The sequence below is a fragment of the Peromyscus eremicus genome, chromosome 15 (genome assembly GCF_949786415.1).
Source record: "Peromyscus eremicus chromosome 15, PerEre_H2_v1, whole genome shotgun sequence".
Lineage (NCBI taxonomy): Eukaryota > Metazoa > Chordata > Mammalia > Rodentia > Cricetidae > Peromyscus > Peromyscus eremicus.
The window spans coordinates 2,071,227-2,091,274 of NC_081431.1; the positions used below are offsets into that span (position 1 = coordinate 2,071,227).

A 20,048-nucleotide genomic window follows, 5' to 3' on the forward strand; every position below is an offset into this window, starting at 1 on the left:
TACTCACTCCTGCCTCTCTGGCCTCATGGCCAGACCAGACTCCTTGTCATAGTACCTGCCTATTCGCATGAATACCAGGCTGCGCCCCAGAGGCCTGGGGGCGCTCACAACTCCAGTCCTTCCCTCCAGGATTAGCTTCCCACTGCACTGAGACCCAGAACACTTCAAAGCTCTCCTTGCCTCTGAAGCACAGCAGTGCCCATCCCCCATGGAGTAGAGAAAGCCAAGACTGTGAGCACTTCTCTTCCAGCCACACACCTCACACACCACTAATTAAGAATTTGGGGAACTATTTTCACGTCAGCCAGGTCTCCTGCCTCTGGCTTCCTCTTTTCCCCTGAAAGTCAGGTGCATTGTTCTGTCTCTGTGTTCTTGCCATCACACCCTCAAGCTTCATGCTCTGTGTTGTGCTCAAATAAAATGGACATATTTTTCTCTATGAGGTTTCATTCATTCTCTCCAAGTCAGAAGCAATTCATGGACAACTGGGCCTACCTGGACAGCTAGAGGCTGGTGCAGCTAACATATAGGAGCTAAGTGTCAGGACACATGAATCACCCAACTCATTTCAACCCCCTGGATCAGGTTCTATGAATGTTGTAGTTCCTGCTGTGTCGATGATTGCTTTAGACCATGAAGATGAAGCCAGCTCTGCCCTCATGGGGCACACTGAGACCATGGGTGACTGTGCACACCAAGACCACATGTGACTGTGCACACTGAGATCTCGGGTGATTGTGCACATTGAGACCTCGGGTGACTGTGCACACTGAGACCATGGGTGACTGTGTACACTGAGACCTCGGGTGATTGTGTACACTGAGACCTCGGGTGACTGCACACTGAGACCTCAGGTGACTGTGCACACTGAGACCTCGGGTGACTGCACACTGAGACCTCAAGTGATTGTGCACACTGAGACCATGGGTGACTGTGCACACTGAGACCTCGAGTGACTGCCTTGTTTCCCTCACAGGTCTGATAGAGTGTCACTTACATCATGGACAGTGTGTGTGGCATGCCAGTCACACTTCTTAAAACAACTCAAATTATCAATAATGACCAAGAAGTTAATCTAAGCCAGACCTGATGACATGCACCTATAATCTTAGCACTCAGAAGGCTGAGGCAGGAGTGTGAGCTCAAGGCCAGTGTTTGCTGCATATGTAGTGAGACCCCATCTCAAAGAAGGGGGAGGAAAAGAGAAGAGAAGGGAAACAGGGAAAGAAGAAATGAGATGAGAAGGAAAAGGGCAGGAGGGAAAGTGCCCAGCACAGTGCCTGGACCATGGCTAGCACACAAATGTGACACTTCATATCAACATACACAGTCATTTTACAAGCAGTTTTAAGCCTTTGCCCTACCTCTAGGACAAGTAAAATGACCCAATTCTCCCCCAAGGATGTTTGGCTAAGTGCAGAACACTAAATTCTGTTAACACAATGTTAATGTTAGAAACAGGCCATTACTATAAGCAACCCTTTTAATGTTTATTTTCCCTTAAATAATAAATGTTGAGAGAGGAGAAGCAGCTCCTCTCTAACAGCTGTACGGATGCTCTCATTGTATCCTGACTACTTTAAACCCACAGGGATGCCTTGAGGAAGCCGCACTACAGCACAGCTGCTTGTTGCTGAAGCACAGCTCTCCTTCAGAAGGCAATATTCCGGGTACCACTCTTTTACCACTTACGACAAACGTTCTACCATCACAAGCCTCAGTGAACTCTATAAGCCATTTTTACCCGGGCCAGAGAAGGAGCACTCGGCTCAGCAGAAGGGCCTGTGATTCATACAAACACAGCCTGTGGTGGTTTGAATAAGAACGGGCCCCGATAGGCCGATATATTTGAATGTTTGGAAAGAGGCACTATTTGGAAGGACTAGGAGGTGCAGCCCTGTTGGGGTAGGTGTGGCCTTGCTGGAGGAAGTGTGTCACTGGATGCAGGCTTTGAGGTTTCAAAAGCTCCAGCCAGGCCCAGTGTCTTTCTCTTTCTGTTGCCTTCAGATCCAGATGTGGGACCCTCAGCTACCATGCCTGTCTACGTGCCACCATGCTACCCACCATGACATTAATGGTAAACCTGGGAAACTATAAGTAAGCCCCAATTAAATGCTTTTCTTTATTAGAGTTATCTTGGTCATGGCTTCTCTTCACAGCAGTAGAACACTGACCAAGACACAGTCCTTCATGCAAATGTGGAGGGCTGTGTAATGACAGTGCATCCTTCCATGCTCCTTTCAGCTGTACAGACTGTTCAGGCCACCTTTCAAGCCTGAGGTGGTAACATGAGGAAGAAATGGCAGAAATACCAGCAGGAAGCCAGCAGCGGGGAGTGAGGCAACAGCCTCCTGACATGAATGACGTTTCCAGGAGCCAAAGATAAGAAACTATGGGTCCTGGTGGCTAAAGAGTTCCAAGGAGCTGCCAAGCCTTAAGGGACACGGGGTGCAATGAAAGCTAAGGAGTTTAAGAGCTGCCCAGTGCCCTGGCTGCTAGTGATTAAAACCAAGAGAAAATACATCACTAGCTTGAGCGTCTGCATCTACAGGACTCTGACTTCAAAAGCTTGGCTCTCAGGGCTGGGAGCTGAGAGCCTCCAGATCTGCTATACCAACCTCAGCTGTAGGCAATCACAGGCCAGGGACTGCCACCTAGAGAGTCTCTTCTCTCCTGGTACCAGCCCCAGACCTTGGGCAATCACAGGCTGGGGACTGCCAACAAAAGTCTCTCCTCTCCTACGCTGCCTGGGTAGAGCCGAGGACACTGAGAAAGTGGAAACAGATGGACTCCAGTCCTGAGACAGAGGAGCACAATCTGCCTGAGTCCAGGGGCCAATTGAGCTAGACTGAGTAATCAGGGCAAGCCATAGGACTGAGTCCACAGGAACCTCAACGGGAGGCAGAAAAGGTGACAGAGGTTACTTAATGCAGAGTCAGATCATTTTCTTCTTGAGTTTCCAGGCTCCTGTTCAAAGATTTTTTTTTATTGGGCTTTGTATTTGTACATCACTCTGTCTAGTTTTTGTGTTGATCCCAGATTCCACTACAGCGGAGGGCAGGAGTAGGTATGGGGGCACACTACACAGCCCAGCTCCCTGAGCTGGAGTGCCTTCAGCTGTGATAGCTGGCCTCCCCCCCCCCCCCCCGACACACACACCATTGAACGTGGTCATGTAAACACAGGCTCAATGGCCGTCAGATACCAAACAGCAGCACACCCGGGTGACCAGATGGCACTATCAAAGGTATCGAAGTGTCCTAGGGTTAGGAAACGCCTCCCACCCCCCAGTGTGCGCTTCCAAGGCAGAGGGGAATGTGCATGAGATTGGGGCTTAAGGTCACTTGCAGGTGGCATAGTAGAGCACACGCCCATTGATGTAACTGCGGATCTGCTCCACGCGCTTCTCCAGCCCCGACAGGTCTGCCGAGCGCAGCATGATGGCCTGACTCCCACGAAGCAGCTCTGACTCCATGTCTAAGGCAGGAACAGCCATGGGGAAAAATCAGAAGGTGAGGCAGCCGGGACAAGAGTCTCCCCTGAGCACAGTCAACCACTGAAGCAGACAGTTCTCACCTGCAACCCACCTCTCCAGCCCCATCCCACTCAAACCTGGCAGGCCCAGGCCCAGCCCTGCTCTCGGTCTTCCCTTTGCCTGTCCCTCTCCTCCACTCCGGACTCCCGGTTATACTAGGGTGATGAGGGAGCCTGCTGCCAGAAGATTAGCAACCCAAGTCGGGCATGCAGACCTCTGAATCCTACCAATGACCTTCAGATGGACGCTGGAAAAAGCTGGCCAGGTGACGGATCTTTTACCACTTTTTCTCTCTAAAATGTCCTCCAGGAAAATGCAGTCGTTCCCCATCCCCAGCGCATTCACATATCATCCCCAGATTAAGACGGAAGGTCTGAAGTTCTCCAGAGTGACCCAGACAGTCTAGCCTCACGCAGGAGTCCCCACTATCCATACTGTGATAGCCTGGACTTCACCAGGAGTAAGGAGGGGGTGTGGACTGCCTCACAGGGCAGCATAGAGCGGCCCTAGCTATGTCAGAAGTCATCTTCTCACTAAGTCCAAATCTGGCCACTTCTTGCTTCCACCCACACAGCTGCCCCACGCCCACCTCCTGGGGATAGGAGTGTGTCTGTTGTGCTCCTGTGGGATAGTATGTCCAAGACAAACACCTCAATTCCTCAGCTGCTACAGCACCCCTTTCCCTGCCTACCCTGGTTACTCCTCTCCTATGGATACAGATCTGTCAGTATTCTTTCTGAAGATGAGGTAGGCCTCACCACCCCCAGCAGACTGCAGCAGCATTGAGCCTGGGCTGATATGCAGCCAGTGGAACTCCACATGGAATTTCAGGCTGATAGACGCTAGAAACACTCATAATGTTAAACAGCTACTCTTCCGTTCCTTGGCCCCCAGTCCCAGAGGATCCCACAAAGGCAAATCCCAACAAGTAGATAAACTCCTGCTCCCATGCTCTGAGCTGAGCCTTTTCCATTTGCTGGGACCAGTCCACACCAGGTGCTAAGTCACTTCACTGTCACCCTGGAGCGGTTGCCTCCTGTTCACCCAGATGCCTCTCATTTGTTAAGTCCTCCGGCAGTGAGCAAGACTTTGCTGCGTTAGAACAACTCGAGGTGACTCAGAACTCTTGAGTCTCTTTCAGGTGAGTAACAGCTTGTGCTTGCCACCATTGCCAGTTACAAAGTACTTCCGGTGACATAAGCCATGCACAGAGAAGCTTCACCCAAGCCATGGTTTAGTGACAGAGGCCCAAACAGTGGCAGAGGTAACTGCCCCTCCTACATAATTTCATCCAGTCGGTTCCAGCCCACCTTGTAGACTTTTGCAGTGACTCTCTTTCCCGGTGTAATTGTCTGCCATCTTCAGATATGATAAACAAACTGTTATCTGTTGACACAGTATTGCGGGATAAGGCCAGCCTCCAACTCTATATACGGCCACACCTCTCACCAATTCACCATAAACTCACCAACCTAATCTCTTTTATAGTGTCCATCTGGCTAGAAATGAGACTTGCCAACTATTTTTCTTGAAATTCAGAGGAATAATGTGTGTGGCATTTGCTGGACACACCAACTCAATGGTCCCACCATCACATCCATAGACTGTCACTACTGTGTCCACGTCCACCCTCAGCACTGGGGCATCGAGGGACCATGCTACTGTCCCCCTCAGACTCCTATCCTACGTTCCTCTCCTTGAGGGTGTGAGGCCTGTCACATTCTCAGAACACTCCTCTTCTTTCTCACCGCCATCATCCCAAGGTCCTTCATCATCCTCTAGCCCCTCCCAGGCCTGCACCTCTTCCTCATTGTTTGAACATTTCTCTCTGGCACTGATTGTCCTCTGAGCCCCTAGAGATCTGCGTCTTTATCACCGACACATGTGTCATTACATAGCAAAGTGTTCATTTTGAGGGTAGCAGGAGAAAAGGTCCCAGCTGGACTGTGAGCCTCTCAGCCCATGGGACCAGCACATCCCTGCAATCCGCAGTCTCATCCCATGTACTAGCTGCTCAGTGAGTCTTGGCTGCTCTCATTCCCTTAGCACTGCTGGCTTGGTTCCAATAAGAATGAGTTTTAGGAGCCCCAGATGGGATGGGATGGTGAGATGGTTCAGTGGGTAAAGGCACTTGCCACCAAGCCTGATAACCTGAATTTGATTCCAGAATCCACAAAGTGGAAGGAGATAACCAACTTCTGCAAGCTGCCCTTTGACCTCCACAGACATGCTATGGCAGATGTGTATTCACACAATTGCACACACACACACACACACACACACACACACATACACACACACAAAAAAAAAAACTTTTAAAATATTTTTAAAAAGTCATGCATGGCAACTGCCCAACAGTCCATGTTCCTGAATCATGCTCACCTTTCATTTTGTCCATCATTTCCATGGTCTCCCCAAACAACTCCTCTGCTTCTGTCTTGATGCTCAGGATTCGACTGCCTTGCTCACCCAGCATAGGACTCTGACCCAGCCGGTCTTTCAACTCTGTATACTTTTGCTTGAGTCTCCCAAAGCCCTGTAGAGGTAGGTCATTCTCAATATTGCCATCAACATCATCTAAAGTCCTAAATGCCAGTGGCTAACTGGCAACACCCAAATCAGCGCACGGCCTTAGTTGGTTTCCCCCAAGGGTTGGGTTTGCCTATAATGCCCTACCTCTGAGCCCCAAGGGATGTCTTAAAATTTTGTCTTTCCTCCTCTTGTGTCATGACCCACCATACTTGCCAGGCACAAATGGCAGGTTAATATCAAAGTGTGTTGGCAACTTGGTCACTAGACCAGGATTGCATGTGCCCGTGTTCCTGCCCCGGGTAAAGCAAGTGGTACACCTGAGATACCAAAATGGCTCTTTGATCTTCTTTGCCCTGATTCTAACTAGGACGGAGCCCAGGGTGTCTGTTTGAGACTCAGGAGATAAGCTCCAGAGCGGCTATCAAGGGAAATACTTTGTAGATAAACTTGGACCTGGGGACAAGCCACTACCTCATTCATAAAGGGACAGCATCTAGGATGATCCTTGTGTCCTGCACCAGCTACCCAGAGGAGCAGGGGTGGGATTCAGGCACAGGCTGTGTGTGGGTTCACCCTGAACCATTCTGGTTCTGTCCTGTGCGGTCTTATTTAAGGTGTAGTAACCTTCCTGCTCAGGAGCCCCACTCTGGTTTCCTGTCACTGGGATGACTTTGCCCTCTTCGTACCTCCTGGGCACTCATTGCCTGCTTGGCGGCACCCTCTGCAAGCTGCTGGGCCTGCATTGCCTGTGCCTGCTCCTCCTGGGACTGGTGGTGGAGCTTCTCCATCCGTGCCCAAAATCCACTCATCTGCTCCTTCATGCCTCTCACCAGCCTTGCAGCTGGCACCAGGACCTGCTGGACCTTTGTGGAAAGATAGAAGAATTGGGATTTGTGCTGGGTCTCACAGGCATCAAGGGAACTCATTTCCCCAGCTTGTCTCTCACTCTTTGGTCTTTCACTCTCTTGTCACATCTGACCATGATGCTTTGACTCCATGCTCCCTGCCCAGTGGTACCCAGGCTTTTCCCCTTTCCAGCTCCACTGACATCATTCCCAATGCAGCTCATAGTCCATCCCTGCTTTTGCATCCCAGACGGGTGAGACAAGTCTGAAGCTCAAAGCCAAGCCAAGTGTATCTAACTAGGTGGTGTCTAACCAGGTCACATTCTAGCACGTTTTTCTTGTACCTAAATGTTCATTCCCAAACATGGGGAGCTCTAATGCCTCACCTCAGCAACCCTTTCCTGGATGAGCCGAAGAGAGCGGCCAGTGCCCTGCATAGTGTCCTGAGCTTCCTGCAGAGCCACGGTACCCTGCCGAAGGTTCCCAACCACATCATCCACCTGGCCTTCCACAGCATGGGCTCGGCTTCTGAGGAAAGGAAGGGAAAGGAGAATGAGTGAGCAGCAAATGAACAAATACGAGCTCAGTTCTCACCGGCCCTGGAGAACATTGTTCTCAGGCAGACAAAGACAAGGGAAGCATTAACTCTTTACCCACAGGACCCACCCAGGGGCAGGTGAGTGTGAGAGTGATGCTCACGACACTCTCCGGACACAAGCTCCCTGTGTAAAGTATGAGGTCATGTGAATGAAATGTAGCCTGAACCCTGCAGATACCCTGACTTCCCTGGCATAGTAACCCCCCCCCCATGTTACAGCCCCTGTACCCCTCTCCCAGCCACAAGGTTGGGGAGCAAACATGAACTCAGTTCCACTAGGAAGGCACTGGGGCCAGTGGTCATACCTGGCCTTCTCAGCCTCAGCCTGGAGTCTGCGGGCCCGTGCAATGTCCTGCTTGGTCTGGGACAGCACCAGGTCCACATTGGGGAGCCTGGCAGCAATGGCCTGGATCTCTTTCATCTTGCGCAGCACTGTGGCTGAGTCTGTGGGCAGCCAGAGCGCCAGCACTGCCTCGCTGACCTCTTGGATGGTGGCTGCGTCTGTGTGGGGGTCTGGAGGAAAGCCAGCCAAACCATCAGATTAGAGGCCCCACTCATCTCCTCTAGGATCCACAGCCCCTCCAGGCTGGATAGCATCCCTGGAGGGTGTCTCCTGTAGCGCCCCCTGTTTTGTTTCCCCAAGAGCCCTGCTCCTGGACAAACCCAGGCACCTTTCTCTGGTGGTGGTGGTGGTGGTGGTGGTGGTGGTGGTGGTGGTGGTGGTGTGTTTCCGGGACGCTATGGGATTCTTGTCCTATGTTCTGCTGAAGGGAGGAGGGACGTGGGCACAGCTGTGGCAGCTAAGTGTCTGGTGCCATAGGAAGCTGTGGGCTTGGAGGAGGAGGTGGTGCCAGGCAGCTGGTACTGAACAATGCCAGCAGCACATACATAATCAGCTCCAAATTGGGAGGGAGCATCCAGGAATTGGAGCTGCTTCCTTGGCAATAAGACCCCGTCCCTGCACCCATCTTCAGGCCAAGTGCTCATTTTTGCAAAGACAGAAAAGGATTGCCATTTTTCCCGGAAATGTCACCGTCTCAGAAAGGCCAGTCTAGCAATAGAATCTAGAACCAGCATTCCTATCCCCTCACCTCATTTTTCTCACTAGCCACAGTGGCATGTCCCCCAACTCCCCTGAAAACACTTCCTGGCTTGGCTCTCTTCTCCTGCTGTGGTATGAACCCCCCCGAGAACAAAGACTGGGTTTTGTCCCATTTGTGTCCCCAGATCCCAGCTCAAGCCAGGCATTCTGAGGTCCTTTGCATTTGAGGAGTAAATGAAAGACTGAAAGAGCACTCGCTCTTCACTACTCAGGCCACCTGGGTTCAGTTTCCTGACCTGCGAAGTGCCTTGAGTGACCCCCCACCCCATCATGAGCTGTGGCATGTCACCATCAGTTAGCAAGAGTTTTTACAAAGTGCCTCAGAGAGAGACCCAAGAGGCAAGTACAAAGGGGATAGCTTCCCATCTCTCGGCTGCTTCTACAGATATCACTCTGGAAAGAAGTGTCCACTCAACCAGATAGTTTAGCCTGGCCTGAACTCCTCTATGGTTCTGGGGCCAGCCTCTCTTCACAGGCAGCAGGTAACATAGGTCCTATCCCATGTCTGCCCTCCTCACACCAGGTAGAAGGACCTTCTTGGGAGAAAGGAGACAGGATGTCCTAGGCTATGCAGCAACATACCACAGAAGCCCAAGGTGCAGCCCTGGTCGTTTAAGCATTCCCACCTCACCTATAGCTCCACGGGGATCCTGATCCCAGAGATGCAGCCCCCTCCTGGAGCCCAATGCCCTATTCTCCAAATGGGGCTGAACGGACACCTTTCCCAGAAAGCCTCCTGCCAGGATCATAGCCCTACCCAGGTCAGACACTTCCTGTGTTTTTCACAACTGCAGCAGCAGCATGCATTCATTTCTGAGGCAGAGTGGGCCCAGTAAATATCAGCACGTACAGCATGTGCGGTTAAGGCAAAGATCCAGTAAGACTCTGCCCTTGTGGAGCTCAAAATGTAGTGGGAATGAGGGATACATAAAAGATGAAGCATAATCCTGAGTGACCTGCAGGGTTGTACACTGGGCCAGGGATGGGGGGCACTTCCCCCAGGACCAGGGAGGCTTCCTGGATGGTTGGGGAACCTGAGCAGCATCTTAGAGAAAAGGGGGAAATTAGTCAGGTCAGAAGAAGTGATGGAAGGGAGATAATACGGCGGAGGAGGGGGGAGTGGAGGAAAAGAGACATCAAAAGTAAGGAGGCGTGTGTGTGTGTGTGTGTGTGTGTGTGTGTGTGTGTGTGTGTGTGCACGCACATGTGAGACACCTACAGCTGGATACCCTCTGGCTACTTAACTTCTCTGTGCATTCCTCACATGGGAACTGGAGGTAATAGCAGCACTTAGCTAGAGTGGCTAGGGTTAAGGAATGTGATACAAAGCCCCTTGAATACTGCCTGTACTTAGTAACTGCTCCACAAGCCCCATATGGAAACTTCCTCAATTCCACCCTAAGCGCTAGCAAAGACATCACTCCTCCTTCCTCCATAGGCCTGACACTCTCTCCTGTAGCAGTAGCAGCTGGGTTTGGCACCTCCTGCCGTGGGTCTGCAGACTAGAATCCACCAAGTGGTGGCTGTGAGAAGTCTCTGGAGTCCCACACACAGCCAAGCCTCTTCTCAGGCCAGGCCCATCCTCTCTCTGCTGCTGAACTCATCAGAGGTGCAGCCTGGCTAAGAGGGAGGAGATGCCTGGAAGCTCCCACCAGCTCCCAGGAGCAGATCCCAGGCTACACAGAGAAGTCAATCCCTCCCAGCCTGACTGGGGCCTGCTCAAGTTAACACAAGTCTCAAGCTATTCAGTCTCAAGCCCCAAACCTTGGTTGTCTTTTTGTCCTTACATGCCAGGCACCTTTGCCCTGCACTCAGAAAACATGCTTCCTAGAGGCTCCTCCTGATTAAGTCACAGGGCCTCTGTAGACCCCTCCTGGGTTCGAGTAGTGCCATCTACAGCTTTATGCATGACATCCTCCTGATTAAGTCACAGGGCCTCTGTAGACCCTTCCTGGGTTCGAGTAGCGCCATCTACAGCTCTATGTATGACCTGCTATCTGCACCCAGGAGACAGCTTTGGCCTATTTGGGGTAAAAACACTCAGTAGTAGCATGAGCAGTCGCTGTTGTGCCCAGACCTCAGCTCATATCAACCAGGCTTCCAGCCAAGCAAAGTCCTGGCAGGGACCTGAGAGCTAACAATATCAACTCACAATCCAGAGGCACCTTTAATTTGTCAAAGTCCACTTTACAGCAGTTACTCGGTTCTTGGGATAAACCTGTAGAATACCACTAACTCCATTTTCAAGAGAAAGATAAGGTCAAGAAAACAACCTGCCCCAATCAAGTCCTATTTCATCCTCTAGGCCACCGAAGAGAGGACTTGGCCCATCCATTCATTTCTTTATTCATCCATTCACTCAACCTCCAATCTTATATATGTGCCAGAGATACAGCCATGAACAAAACAGACATCCATCCTGGCTGTCCTAGAGACACACTCATAATGGACTGTACAGCCATTTCTGAGTGGAGGGATGAACAGGAGAGGGGAGGAGGGATACACAGACAGGGAGACTATAAAACGCCTCTCTGGGGAGGTAGCATTTAAAACTGTAACCTTGGAACCATTCATCCCAGGCCAGGAAAGACCCTGCAGTGGACTGACAAATTTAAAGTAATACCCAGTGAGCAAAGGAAACAAAGAGAATAGATGGACAGAGGTCAAGAAAGAAGCCTTTTTTCATCTAAGAACAAGGTGGGGCAGTTGGAAGAAGGGTAGAAGGGCAACAAAATCAATAGCTGAAGACCAGGGAGGAGAAATGACCAAGCCAGTGGGCAGCAGACATGGCGGGAAGGAGGTAGTAGGCTAATGAACTAGGGCAGATGGGAGCCAGAACACCCACGGAGGTGAAAGAAGCTCACCTGTGAGGAAGCCCCGGACCTGCTGGATGAGAAGCCGTGTGCGCTGGACATCTTCTTCCATCTGCAAGCGGCTGGTGCTCACCTGGGTCTCAAGGCGCTGGGCATCTGATTGGACCTTTGATGCCGCCTCTTCAGCTGCCCTAATCTGTTAAAACACAACGTGGGTCAGAAAAGGACATCGCCTTCAAGGAGCCTCTTGGCAGCTCCCAAGGAATCTGTGGGGCATTCTCTCCCTTGGGACTTGCAACCAACCCAGTTTGCAAATGATGTTTATGTAGGACTTTAAGAGAAAGCTCAAGATATCAGCTCCAAATTCCACCTTACACTTGCTGTGAGGCATTAGACAAATCACCTGAGATCTCTGAACTTTATTCTCCTGACTGTAAAATGTGAACTCTGAATTGTTCAAGGGACTCTGCACCCTCTGCCTCTTGCTCCCATACTTTGTGGTACCTACCATCTGCCTGGTCTGCTGGAGCTGGGAGTTGAAGCCCCGTAGCTGCTCAGCTACCTGCCCCGCCATGTGGAAGGCCCCTCTGGCTCTGGGCAGGGCTCCCAAGCAGTGAGAACCACAGGCTGTGCCATTGGCATGGGGACACAGCTCTCCAGGGCACGCTCCCGCGGTGCAGGCTGTCTGCCTAGAGCTACCACAGAGCTGTAGAGAGATCAGGGTGTCAAAGAGGCCCCTCCACAACCACTCCCATCCCACACTAAACATCCACACATCTCCATGGCAACCAGGACCATGTTTCCTTGGCAACCCCTGGGTGCACAGCACAGACATAGGGTCAGGAGGAGTGGGGTAGGTTCTGAATGGGACAGATTACAGGTATGAGGGCTTAGGACACTGGACTCCATTCCCAATCACCTTGTTGATGGTGGGTGTCAAGTCAGGCAGCGAAGCCATCTCCAGGCGCAGGGCCATGAGCTGGGTTCCTCCAGCTCCTCCTCCCCCAGCCTGACTCTCCATCCCTTCTACCCCTCTGAGACTGTCCCTCAGCTGACTCAGCAGGCTGGAACTGTCGGACACCTGCTGCGCAGCCCGGGAGGACTGCTCATAAGCCGTGGTCAGCATGCGGAAGGCTCCTGAGGAAGAAGGAAAGGGATTGGAGGCCTTGAGCAGGGCCCTTTCTCCCTAGGGAGAGTAGCCTGTGCCCCTATCCTCACCTGAAGGGTCTGCACTGCCCAACTTCTCAAATTGCTCCTTCTTGCTCTGGTATATGAGGAGGAGGCGATTGAAACTTCTGTCCAGATTCCCTAGGTCACCAGGGAAGGACTGCATCTCCTCCTCTAAGGGTAGGTCCAGCGGCAGGCCCTGAAGAGTTCGCCTGAGGCAGAAGAATACTTGCTGAAATATAGGGAGACGCTGTAACAGAGTCAGGAGAAGCAGACTGCATGGGGAAGGGCCTTCTACACAGGTATGAGAGGGAACAATCCACATGCTACTGAGAATTCTGCCTGGCAGAGGCTCAGACAAGCTAGAGTCAAGGCACAGCCTACCTCATCTCTCTGCAGGTGACTCTGAATGCGCTCTCTCCTTGACTTCTGTCAGCCTAACGTCTGGGACCCACCTCCATCTCCCGGGCTGTTCCTGGCTTCCCTGAAGAGAGCCACCCTGCTGGCTCCCCAGGCTGATTTCAGTTTTCACCTTATGTTTGAGATGGTTCCCAATCTCTCCTCTGTAGCCAACCTTCCCCCAAGGAGCTCCAACCCCATTGCATGCTCATCGGCCATTCTCATCTAACAGAGGCTTGGAGTGTCACTCCAGATCCTGGGTCCTAATCTTGAGAGCCAATGGTTCTCTGTCTTCATGCCTCATGACCTCTGCTACACCACCATGCTTTCCCCATCCAACACATCTCCACCACACAGCCTTGCTCAGGCATAGCATGCCCTTTCAGGGTCTACCAAGACACAGTACATTGACCACCTGTGGACTGGTCATCTAATTCTGAGACTTAGGTCATATACCCTTCCCCTGTGAAGGCCACCATGGCCTCCCCTGTGAGAATCTTAGCTCTCTAACATACCCCATGTAGCACATTACTGTTTACAAGACAGACACCTTAGCCCTTGGCATGTGAAGACCATATCTTAATATTTGAATGACCCTGGTACCTTGCACAATACTTGGATCCTATTGGGTTCTCAAAAACCTATTTGGAAGGGCTGGGGAGATAGATCAGTGAATAAGAATGTTTGTTCTGCAAGTATAAAGACTTGAGTTCAAATCTCCAGTATGCACATCAAAAGCTGGACCTTAATGATAGCAGTGAGCTTCTGAGTCAGCGGGAGGCCCTGTCTCAAGGCAGGAAGTCATACAGTGACAGCAAAAGACACCTATCATCCTGCTTTGGCCTCTGTATACACATGCACACTCATGTGCACCCACCCACACCCATACCCAAATGTGGAATGAATGAATGAACAATTTCCAACAAGCTGTAGCTCATCCACAGAGCTCCCCACCCCCACCCCACCCTGCCAACGATGTCCTAACACCCCCATGGGTAACAGAGCCTCTTATTCTTTTTGGGCTTGGCACCATCCATCCACCAATGCTCAGGGAACACAAGCTAATTATAGAAGCTTCCAGAACCCGAGCTCCCAAAGAAGGCGCCTCTGCTGGTAGGAGGGGGTGTGGGTGGGGCCGCTTCCATTCTAAAGACAAATTCAGAGATATTTTTAGTGCCCTGCCTCATGGGTGCCCTCTGCCAAGGTGACTAATCCAGGCTGACTATCCCACTGGCAGTACAGGCTCAGGAGGAATGCTGGGCTCAAGCTCTGGGTCTGTGTCTGCACAGCTCACCACATCCATGCCTGTCTCCACATCTGCAGAATGGAATCAACACCACCACTCCACCTTCACAGACCTGCCTTGGTAGCTAAGAGAAGGTATGCATAAAAATGCCCAAGCACTAGAATGGACCAGTGAGGCCCTCACCCAAATTCACTGGCATGATCCTACCAACAGCTTGGTGAGGAAAAGACCTACCTGATAGACAAGATGGCATTTGCCACCCGAGCCACATCCTGCTCTGTGACAGAGGTGCCCCCCAGGATCTGTCTGATCTGCTCCATCTTGCTCTTGGCATCTAGCAACCGAGAGGCCAGGCCATGGTCTTCCAGACCTGTCCCCGACCTCAGGCCTTCAGTGGCATTATGGAGACCACCAAGGCGCTGAGCCTGCTCCTGGAGATCCATGTCATAGGTCTGGAAGCAAGAGTGGCAGGCCACACATACTGGGTAGCGGTCGCAGTAGCCTCGCTGGCACTGGTCACAGCGGGGCCCAGTCAAGCCAGGGCGGCAGAGGCAGCGGCCTGAGGCTTTGTCACAGCCGGGACCCTCGGTTCCTCTGAAGTCACAGTCACAGGCTAGAGCCAAGAGAAAGGACACTCAGAGGCTGGGGTCAGGAAGAGGAAGGAGCATGATGAGGGTGAAGGAACGGGGTCTGCGTAAGTGACATAGACTATCAGATGACAGCAGCTAGAACGAAAGCCTTGACAGGACTAGCCGAGAGGTGTCGTTAGCATCCATGGCAGGCCAGGCCTGGTCTTAGGGACACATTCACATGCATGTGAACCCATCTGACCAGCACACCCACTGTGCATTTACATTCTGATTTCCTGCTTCTGTTTAGGAGGCAACCGAGGCATAGAAGGACTCAGTACATGGTACCTCCCCCTTAAGAGGAAGAAATGTGAAAGGGGAGCAGCTTGCTTAAGGCCTGCAAGGCAGAGCTGAGATCAACACTGGAATTTACTCTAGTCCCATGCCATTGCTGATCTATAGGCCCCCAGGAAAACACCCCAGTCCTCCTCAGGACCCATTTTCTCTACTGCTGCTGGCCGCTGCTCTCGGGGCGTGGGAGGTCCCCAGACCCCATCCTGGACTGTGAGGACCACCTTAGATAACCTGATTCAGGCACAGGGAGGCCAGGCAGTCTTCAAGTGTAGATGCTCTCAGAGCTGCCCAAGCCATCAGTACAGGAGGCCCAACCACGTCAATGCCCTCCACCAAGCACCCCTTAACCCACCCCGCTACATGCCAGCTACCTGACCACGTAATAAGCACGCACCTCGGCACCCCGTGGGTACATCTCCATGGGTCTGGTCAGGACACTGACGGATGGCTGCAGAATTGCATGTCAGGCCACCAAACCCTTCCCGACAAGGGCACTGCCCTGTAAACTGAATAAAGAGAATGCCATGGGGGACCCTTCCAGTGTTTTTCTGGCCTTCCTACTGGGTGCTGTGTCTAAGACCCTTGCTCTACAGATCTGGTGCTCCCCAAAACTAGGGCTCTTACTGAAAGACAAGCCCAAAGTCAAGTCTCAGCACTGAGCTGCAGACGGTGTGGGGGACAAGCCTGGCCCAAGGCTGAGAACCACAGAGGGAAGGACATCTGGTGGCCTCCCCCAAGGGGTAAGGAGACAGATGTAGCCTTGCCTGACTGTAGGAAGGCCAGAGAGCAGTGAAGGAGAGGTAAAGACATTAGCAGGCAGGACCCCTCCGTGATTGAAGAGCCCCTGGGCCAATGTTGCTCATACCTGGTTGCACTGGGGGCTGAGGGAGTTCTGTGGGTCACAGGCACAGGGCTCACAGCCCCTACCACTGGCCAGTTTCCAGTAGGAAGGGGCACACTGGTCACATTTGGGGCCCACCACGTTGGGCAGGCACAAGCAGCGCCCACTTTCCTCCTCACAAGGCATATCACGCCGGGCACCTAGGACGCTGCAGTCACAGCCTGTGGGAGGGAGGGAGGGCTGGTGAGCATAGACAGGCTCCCACAGAGAGGTTGGCCCCAAAAAACATGTACCAGAGAGGGCCTAGCCCTGGAAAAGCACCTGCTCTGTGTATTACTGGAGAACGTACCCTCAGGGACCCTTCCTACCAGGCTGTCTGGCCCTGCTTCTGGGGACTGTGTCCCAGACTCTCACTCTGCAGACAGAATGCAGGGCTAATTAATGCTGTGCAGAGCCAGTGCGTCCCCCAAAAGTTGAGCTCAGTTATCAGACCAGCCTGAAGTCAGAGGGCCTGTCATTGTGCATAACATGGCTGACTCATAGGGCCACTGTGCCTTCCCAGCCACCTGGCAGCTTGGCAACTGGCCCGCCCACCCTGGCACAGACTGACTCAAACCCACCTTCCAACCCAGGCCTGTGCTGCCACTTGCTGGAGGACACTGGTGCAGCACACAGTACCTGGAGTGGGGCTTCCTCTGATGAGAACATTCCAAAGACCCATACAGCCTGCCTCACACCACACCACACCTTCCCAGGCCCTCTACTCACGGTGGCAGCCCTGTGGGTTGGCGAAGGTGAGTCCAGTGAAGCCAGGCTTGCAAAGGTCACAGCGCTCTCCTTGCACGTACTCTTTGCACACACATTGGCCAGTCAATGGGTCACAGGGAGCTCCTGGCACAGCCCCATCTGGATCACACTCACAGGCTGAGTCAGAAACAAAGGAAAGTCAGAGCTCAGAGGAGGAGCCAGGATGGGCTGCTCCAAACTCCCATTCTACCGTGGGCTTCCAGCCTCGTGACCCCAGCCAAGCTTGGAACCCTTTGTGCCTGTTTTCCCATCTGCCACGTGAGAGAAAGAAATTCCTTCTGAGTACTAAATGATGCACACAAAGCAGGTGGGACAGCACTTGACTCCTGCTAAGTATTACACTCTTGCTTCTGTGCTCATCACTTCTAGAGTGACTACCATGTTCCAAACAATGAGCAGGTACCCTCACAGGCTGCCCTGCCCAATCCTCATGGCAACCTCAACAGGCAGGAGTTGTCATACGGATGAGAAAACCAGTGCTTGCAGATGTTAACATACTGGAGACTGGACTGGGAGGGGGGGAAACAGAGTCAGACTCACATCTATCTCACTCTCCAGACACAAATACCAGCAAGCTGCCTAGCTCCTGCCTACTCCTTGACCCCTTCACGCCTTTCGAAACTCAAGGATTCTTTGTCCAGAAGGTTTTTCCTGATCAAACTGGCCTCAAGCACTTTTATCCTGTTTTTCTTCTCTTAGGTCAGTGGTTCTCAATCTGTGGGTCACAACCCCTTTGGGGGTCACATATCAGGCATCCTGCATATCAGATATTTACATTATAATTCATAATAGTAGCAAAATTACAAAGTAGCAACAAAAATAATACTATGGTTGGGGGTCACCACATCATGAGGAACTGTATTAAAGGGTCGCAGTGTTAGGAAGGTTGAGAACCACGGTCCTAGGTTAATCCAGTGGCCTGGTGGGCCTGTTAAGCCATTCCACTCATTTATTCAATCAACAAACACTCAACCATAGTGATTTGCCAGTCATTGTGCAGGGGCCAGAGGGTTAAGATATAATCTCATAGCCAGGCGGTGGTGGTGCACGCCTTTAATCCCAGCACTCTCAGGAGGCAGAGGCAAGCAGATCTTTGTGAGTTCAAGGCCAGCCTGGTCTACAAAGCAAGTTCCAAGACAGCCAAGGCTACACAGAGAAACCCTGTCTTGAAAAACTGAGAGAGAGAGAGAGAGAGAGAGAGAGAGAGAGAGAGAGAGAGAGCGAACTTCATGGTGGAGGAGTTCTCAACAAAAGCAGTGCACACGACACCCACAGCAGCATCACAGACACAGCGGTTCACCGTGTGTGGACTCCAAAGGCAGGAGCTGCACTTTACGCTTTCTTCTCTCTGTGCCCTCTGAAAAGGGTGTATACTGACCAGCAAGCTCATTGCTTGATTGGTCCAGAACCCAGAGAGAGTGACCTACTCAGCAGAGCACAGGTGCATTAAAACAATCCCACAAGTCCTTCCTCGGGACCAAGGCTTTGATGCTTCTTGACGCCCTCCATGTCCCCAGGGACTAACTGGGGAGAATGAGTGGATAGCAACCTGTCCCTGAAGCCCCTACTCACGGATACAGGTCTCATGAATGGGAGCGCCAGGTCGTCTATTCCGGAAATAATGTAACTGACAGCGCTCACAGTTCTTGCCCTCGGTGTGGTCCCGACAGTTGTCACACACACCTCCATGTGTCCCCTGGCTGGCAGCAAACACAGCGGGGTCGAAGTGGCAGGTCTCCGAGTGCCCGTTGCACTCACACCCTAGACAGGGAGATCCAAGGTTGACTCCATGGGGCAAAAGCAGACCACCATGGCAGGCCCCTAAGTAGCAGCTGGCACCTCTATCAACTCTGAAACATGCACAGCAGGGAAGTGGGGCCCAAATTCAAGGGAGACTGGGAGAGGGCTGTATGACCAGGAAGAGGGCTGAGTGGACAAGCACTCAGGCCGTCCCATCCTGTATGGAGGACTCCAGAAAAAAAGGAGGTCCTGACATGCGCTCTAGCCCTCAGCACAGTCACAAATGGGTCCCTGCCACTTTGTGATCTGCACAGATGAAGGTTCTGTATCCAAGGGCCATTAGGTAGAGGGATGTGATCACTAGAAGCTGAATGTGTCTAACACAGAGCAAGGAGCCTGGAGGGGCCACAGTGCCTCTGGGGGAGCACATGGCTTTAGCAGGGACCAAAGCCTGGCTCTTCCAGACTGACAGAATAGGGATGGAGGCTGTGAGGGGATTCCAGCCCCACTGCAAACCAGAGATCTGAATGCAGGGCTTGCAGTTCAGTTATAAGCAACAAAAGCAGAGTCCCAGTGTTCCAGGTAAGATACAGCTCCCATCCCAGTTGCTATGGTCAGGAGCTGATCCCAGGCTCCTACTTTGGCACTCATGGGCATCCTGGCCCTCTGCAGGTCCCCATGGCCGGTTGTTGTAGAAGGGGGCACAGCGCTCACAGTTGGGGCCAGCTGTGTTGTGCTGGCAGATGCAGACATCCTGGACCTGGGGGAGAGGCAGTGGTTAGCAGAAAGGATTTATACAGGAAAGCTTGAGGGCTGGACCTGCCCACTTCCTGCAGACCAATCTGCCTGCCCTTCCAGACCTTGCCTAGACACAACCCCCCGCCCCCCACCCCCCCGCCCCCAGGACACCACACCTAAATGCTTTAGCCTTCACCCAGTTCTTGTAACACTGTGGTGGCCTGGATCTTTATGTGAGTACTCATGCTGTGTGCCCGTGGGAGGGCAGCGTGAGTATGTGTGTACATGCATGCGAGTGTGCAGGTGTCCTGCATATTAGCAAGGGTTCCACAGGTTTGACACCTGTGATGTACATGCCAGAGCTCAGTGGAAGGCGGTGGACATTGTGCTAATGAACTGTGGGACTCTGGAGTCCGGCGGGCTCTCTGCAGCTTCGTTCTGGCAATCCATGACTAAGCTGTTTGGCTGGGAGAACATGCATGGTGAGTTGTTACTAGACTCATTAAGATATAAAAACAGAACCACTATTGTATGCTAATTGCTTCCCCAGTTAAGCCCCACCTCTACAGCCTGGCACTCGGGGACTTGTTCACTCTCAGCTCCTCTTCCCTTTCTGCCACAGCTGAACCTCTAGCCACTCCCCATGCAAGCTGGCATTTCCCATTGGCCAATTCTAATGTTTTTCTGCCTGCCATAATTAATTTCTACATTCACCAGCCAAGTGGGGCATGTTTATTCCCCCTTCCTAGGCCTGCCCAGGTC

At 52.2% G+C, this 20,048-nt stretch overlaps 1 protein-coding gene across 1 annotated transcript in view; it reads right to left on the reverse strand.

Annotated features, from left to right (window-relative positions):
- Window positions 1-2,965: 2,965 nt before the first annotated feature.
- The window catches only part of Lamb3 (laminin subunit beta 3), a 42,008-nt gene continuing 24,925 nt past the window's right edge, over window positions 2,966-20,048 (reverse strand). Inside the window, exons 9-23 of the mRNA XM_059280930.1 lie at window positions 19,188-19,308; window positions 18,381-18,569; window positions 16,770-16,925; window positions 16,026-16,222; window positions 15,555-15,666; window positions 14,472-14,850; window positions 12,644-12,804; window positions 12,345-12,562; window positions 11,934-12,131; window positions 11,477-11,621; window positions 7,816-8,023; window positions 7,299-7,440; window positions 6,754-6,930; window positions 5,918-6,071; window positions 2,966-3,477 (exon numbers count right to left, since the gene is read on the reverse strand). Coding sequence (XP_059136913.1) covers window positions 3,341-3,477; window positions 5,918-6,071; window positions 6,754-6,930; window positions 7,299-7,440; window positions 7,816-8,023; window positions 11,477-11,621; window positions 11,934-12,131; window positions 12,345-12,562; window positions 12,644-12,804; window positions 14,472-14,850; window positions 15,555-15,666; window positions 16,026-16,222; window positions 16,770-16,925; window positions 18,381-18,569; window positions 19,188-19,308 — 2,694 coding nt within the window. The 3' untranslated portion in view covers window positions 2,966-3,340. The remainder of the gene's footprint in view (window positions 3,478-5,917; window positions 6,072-6,753; window positions 6,931-7,298; window positions 7,441-7,815; window positions 8,024-11,476; window positions 11,622-11,933; window positions 12,132-12,344; window positions 12,563-12,643; window positions 12,805-14,471; window positions 14,851-15,554; window positions 15,667-16,025; window positions 16,223-16,769; window positions 16,926-18,380; window positions 18,570-19,187; window positions 19,309-20,048) is intronic.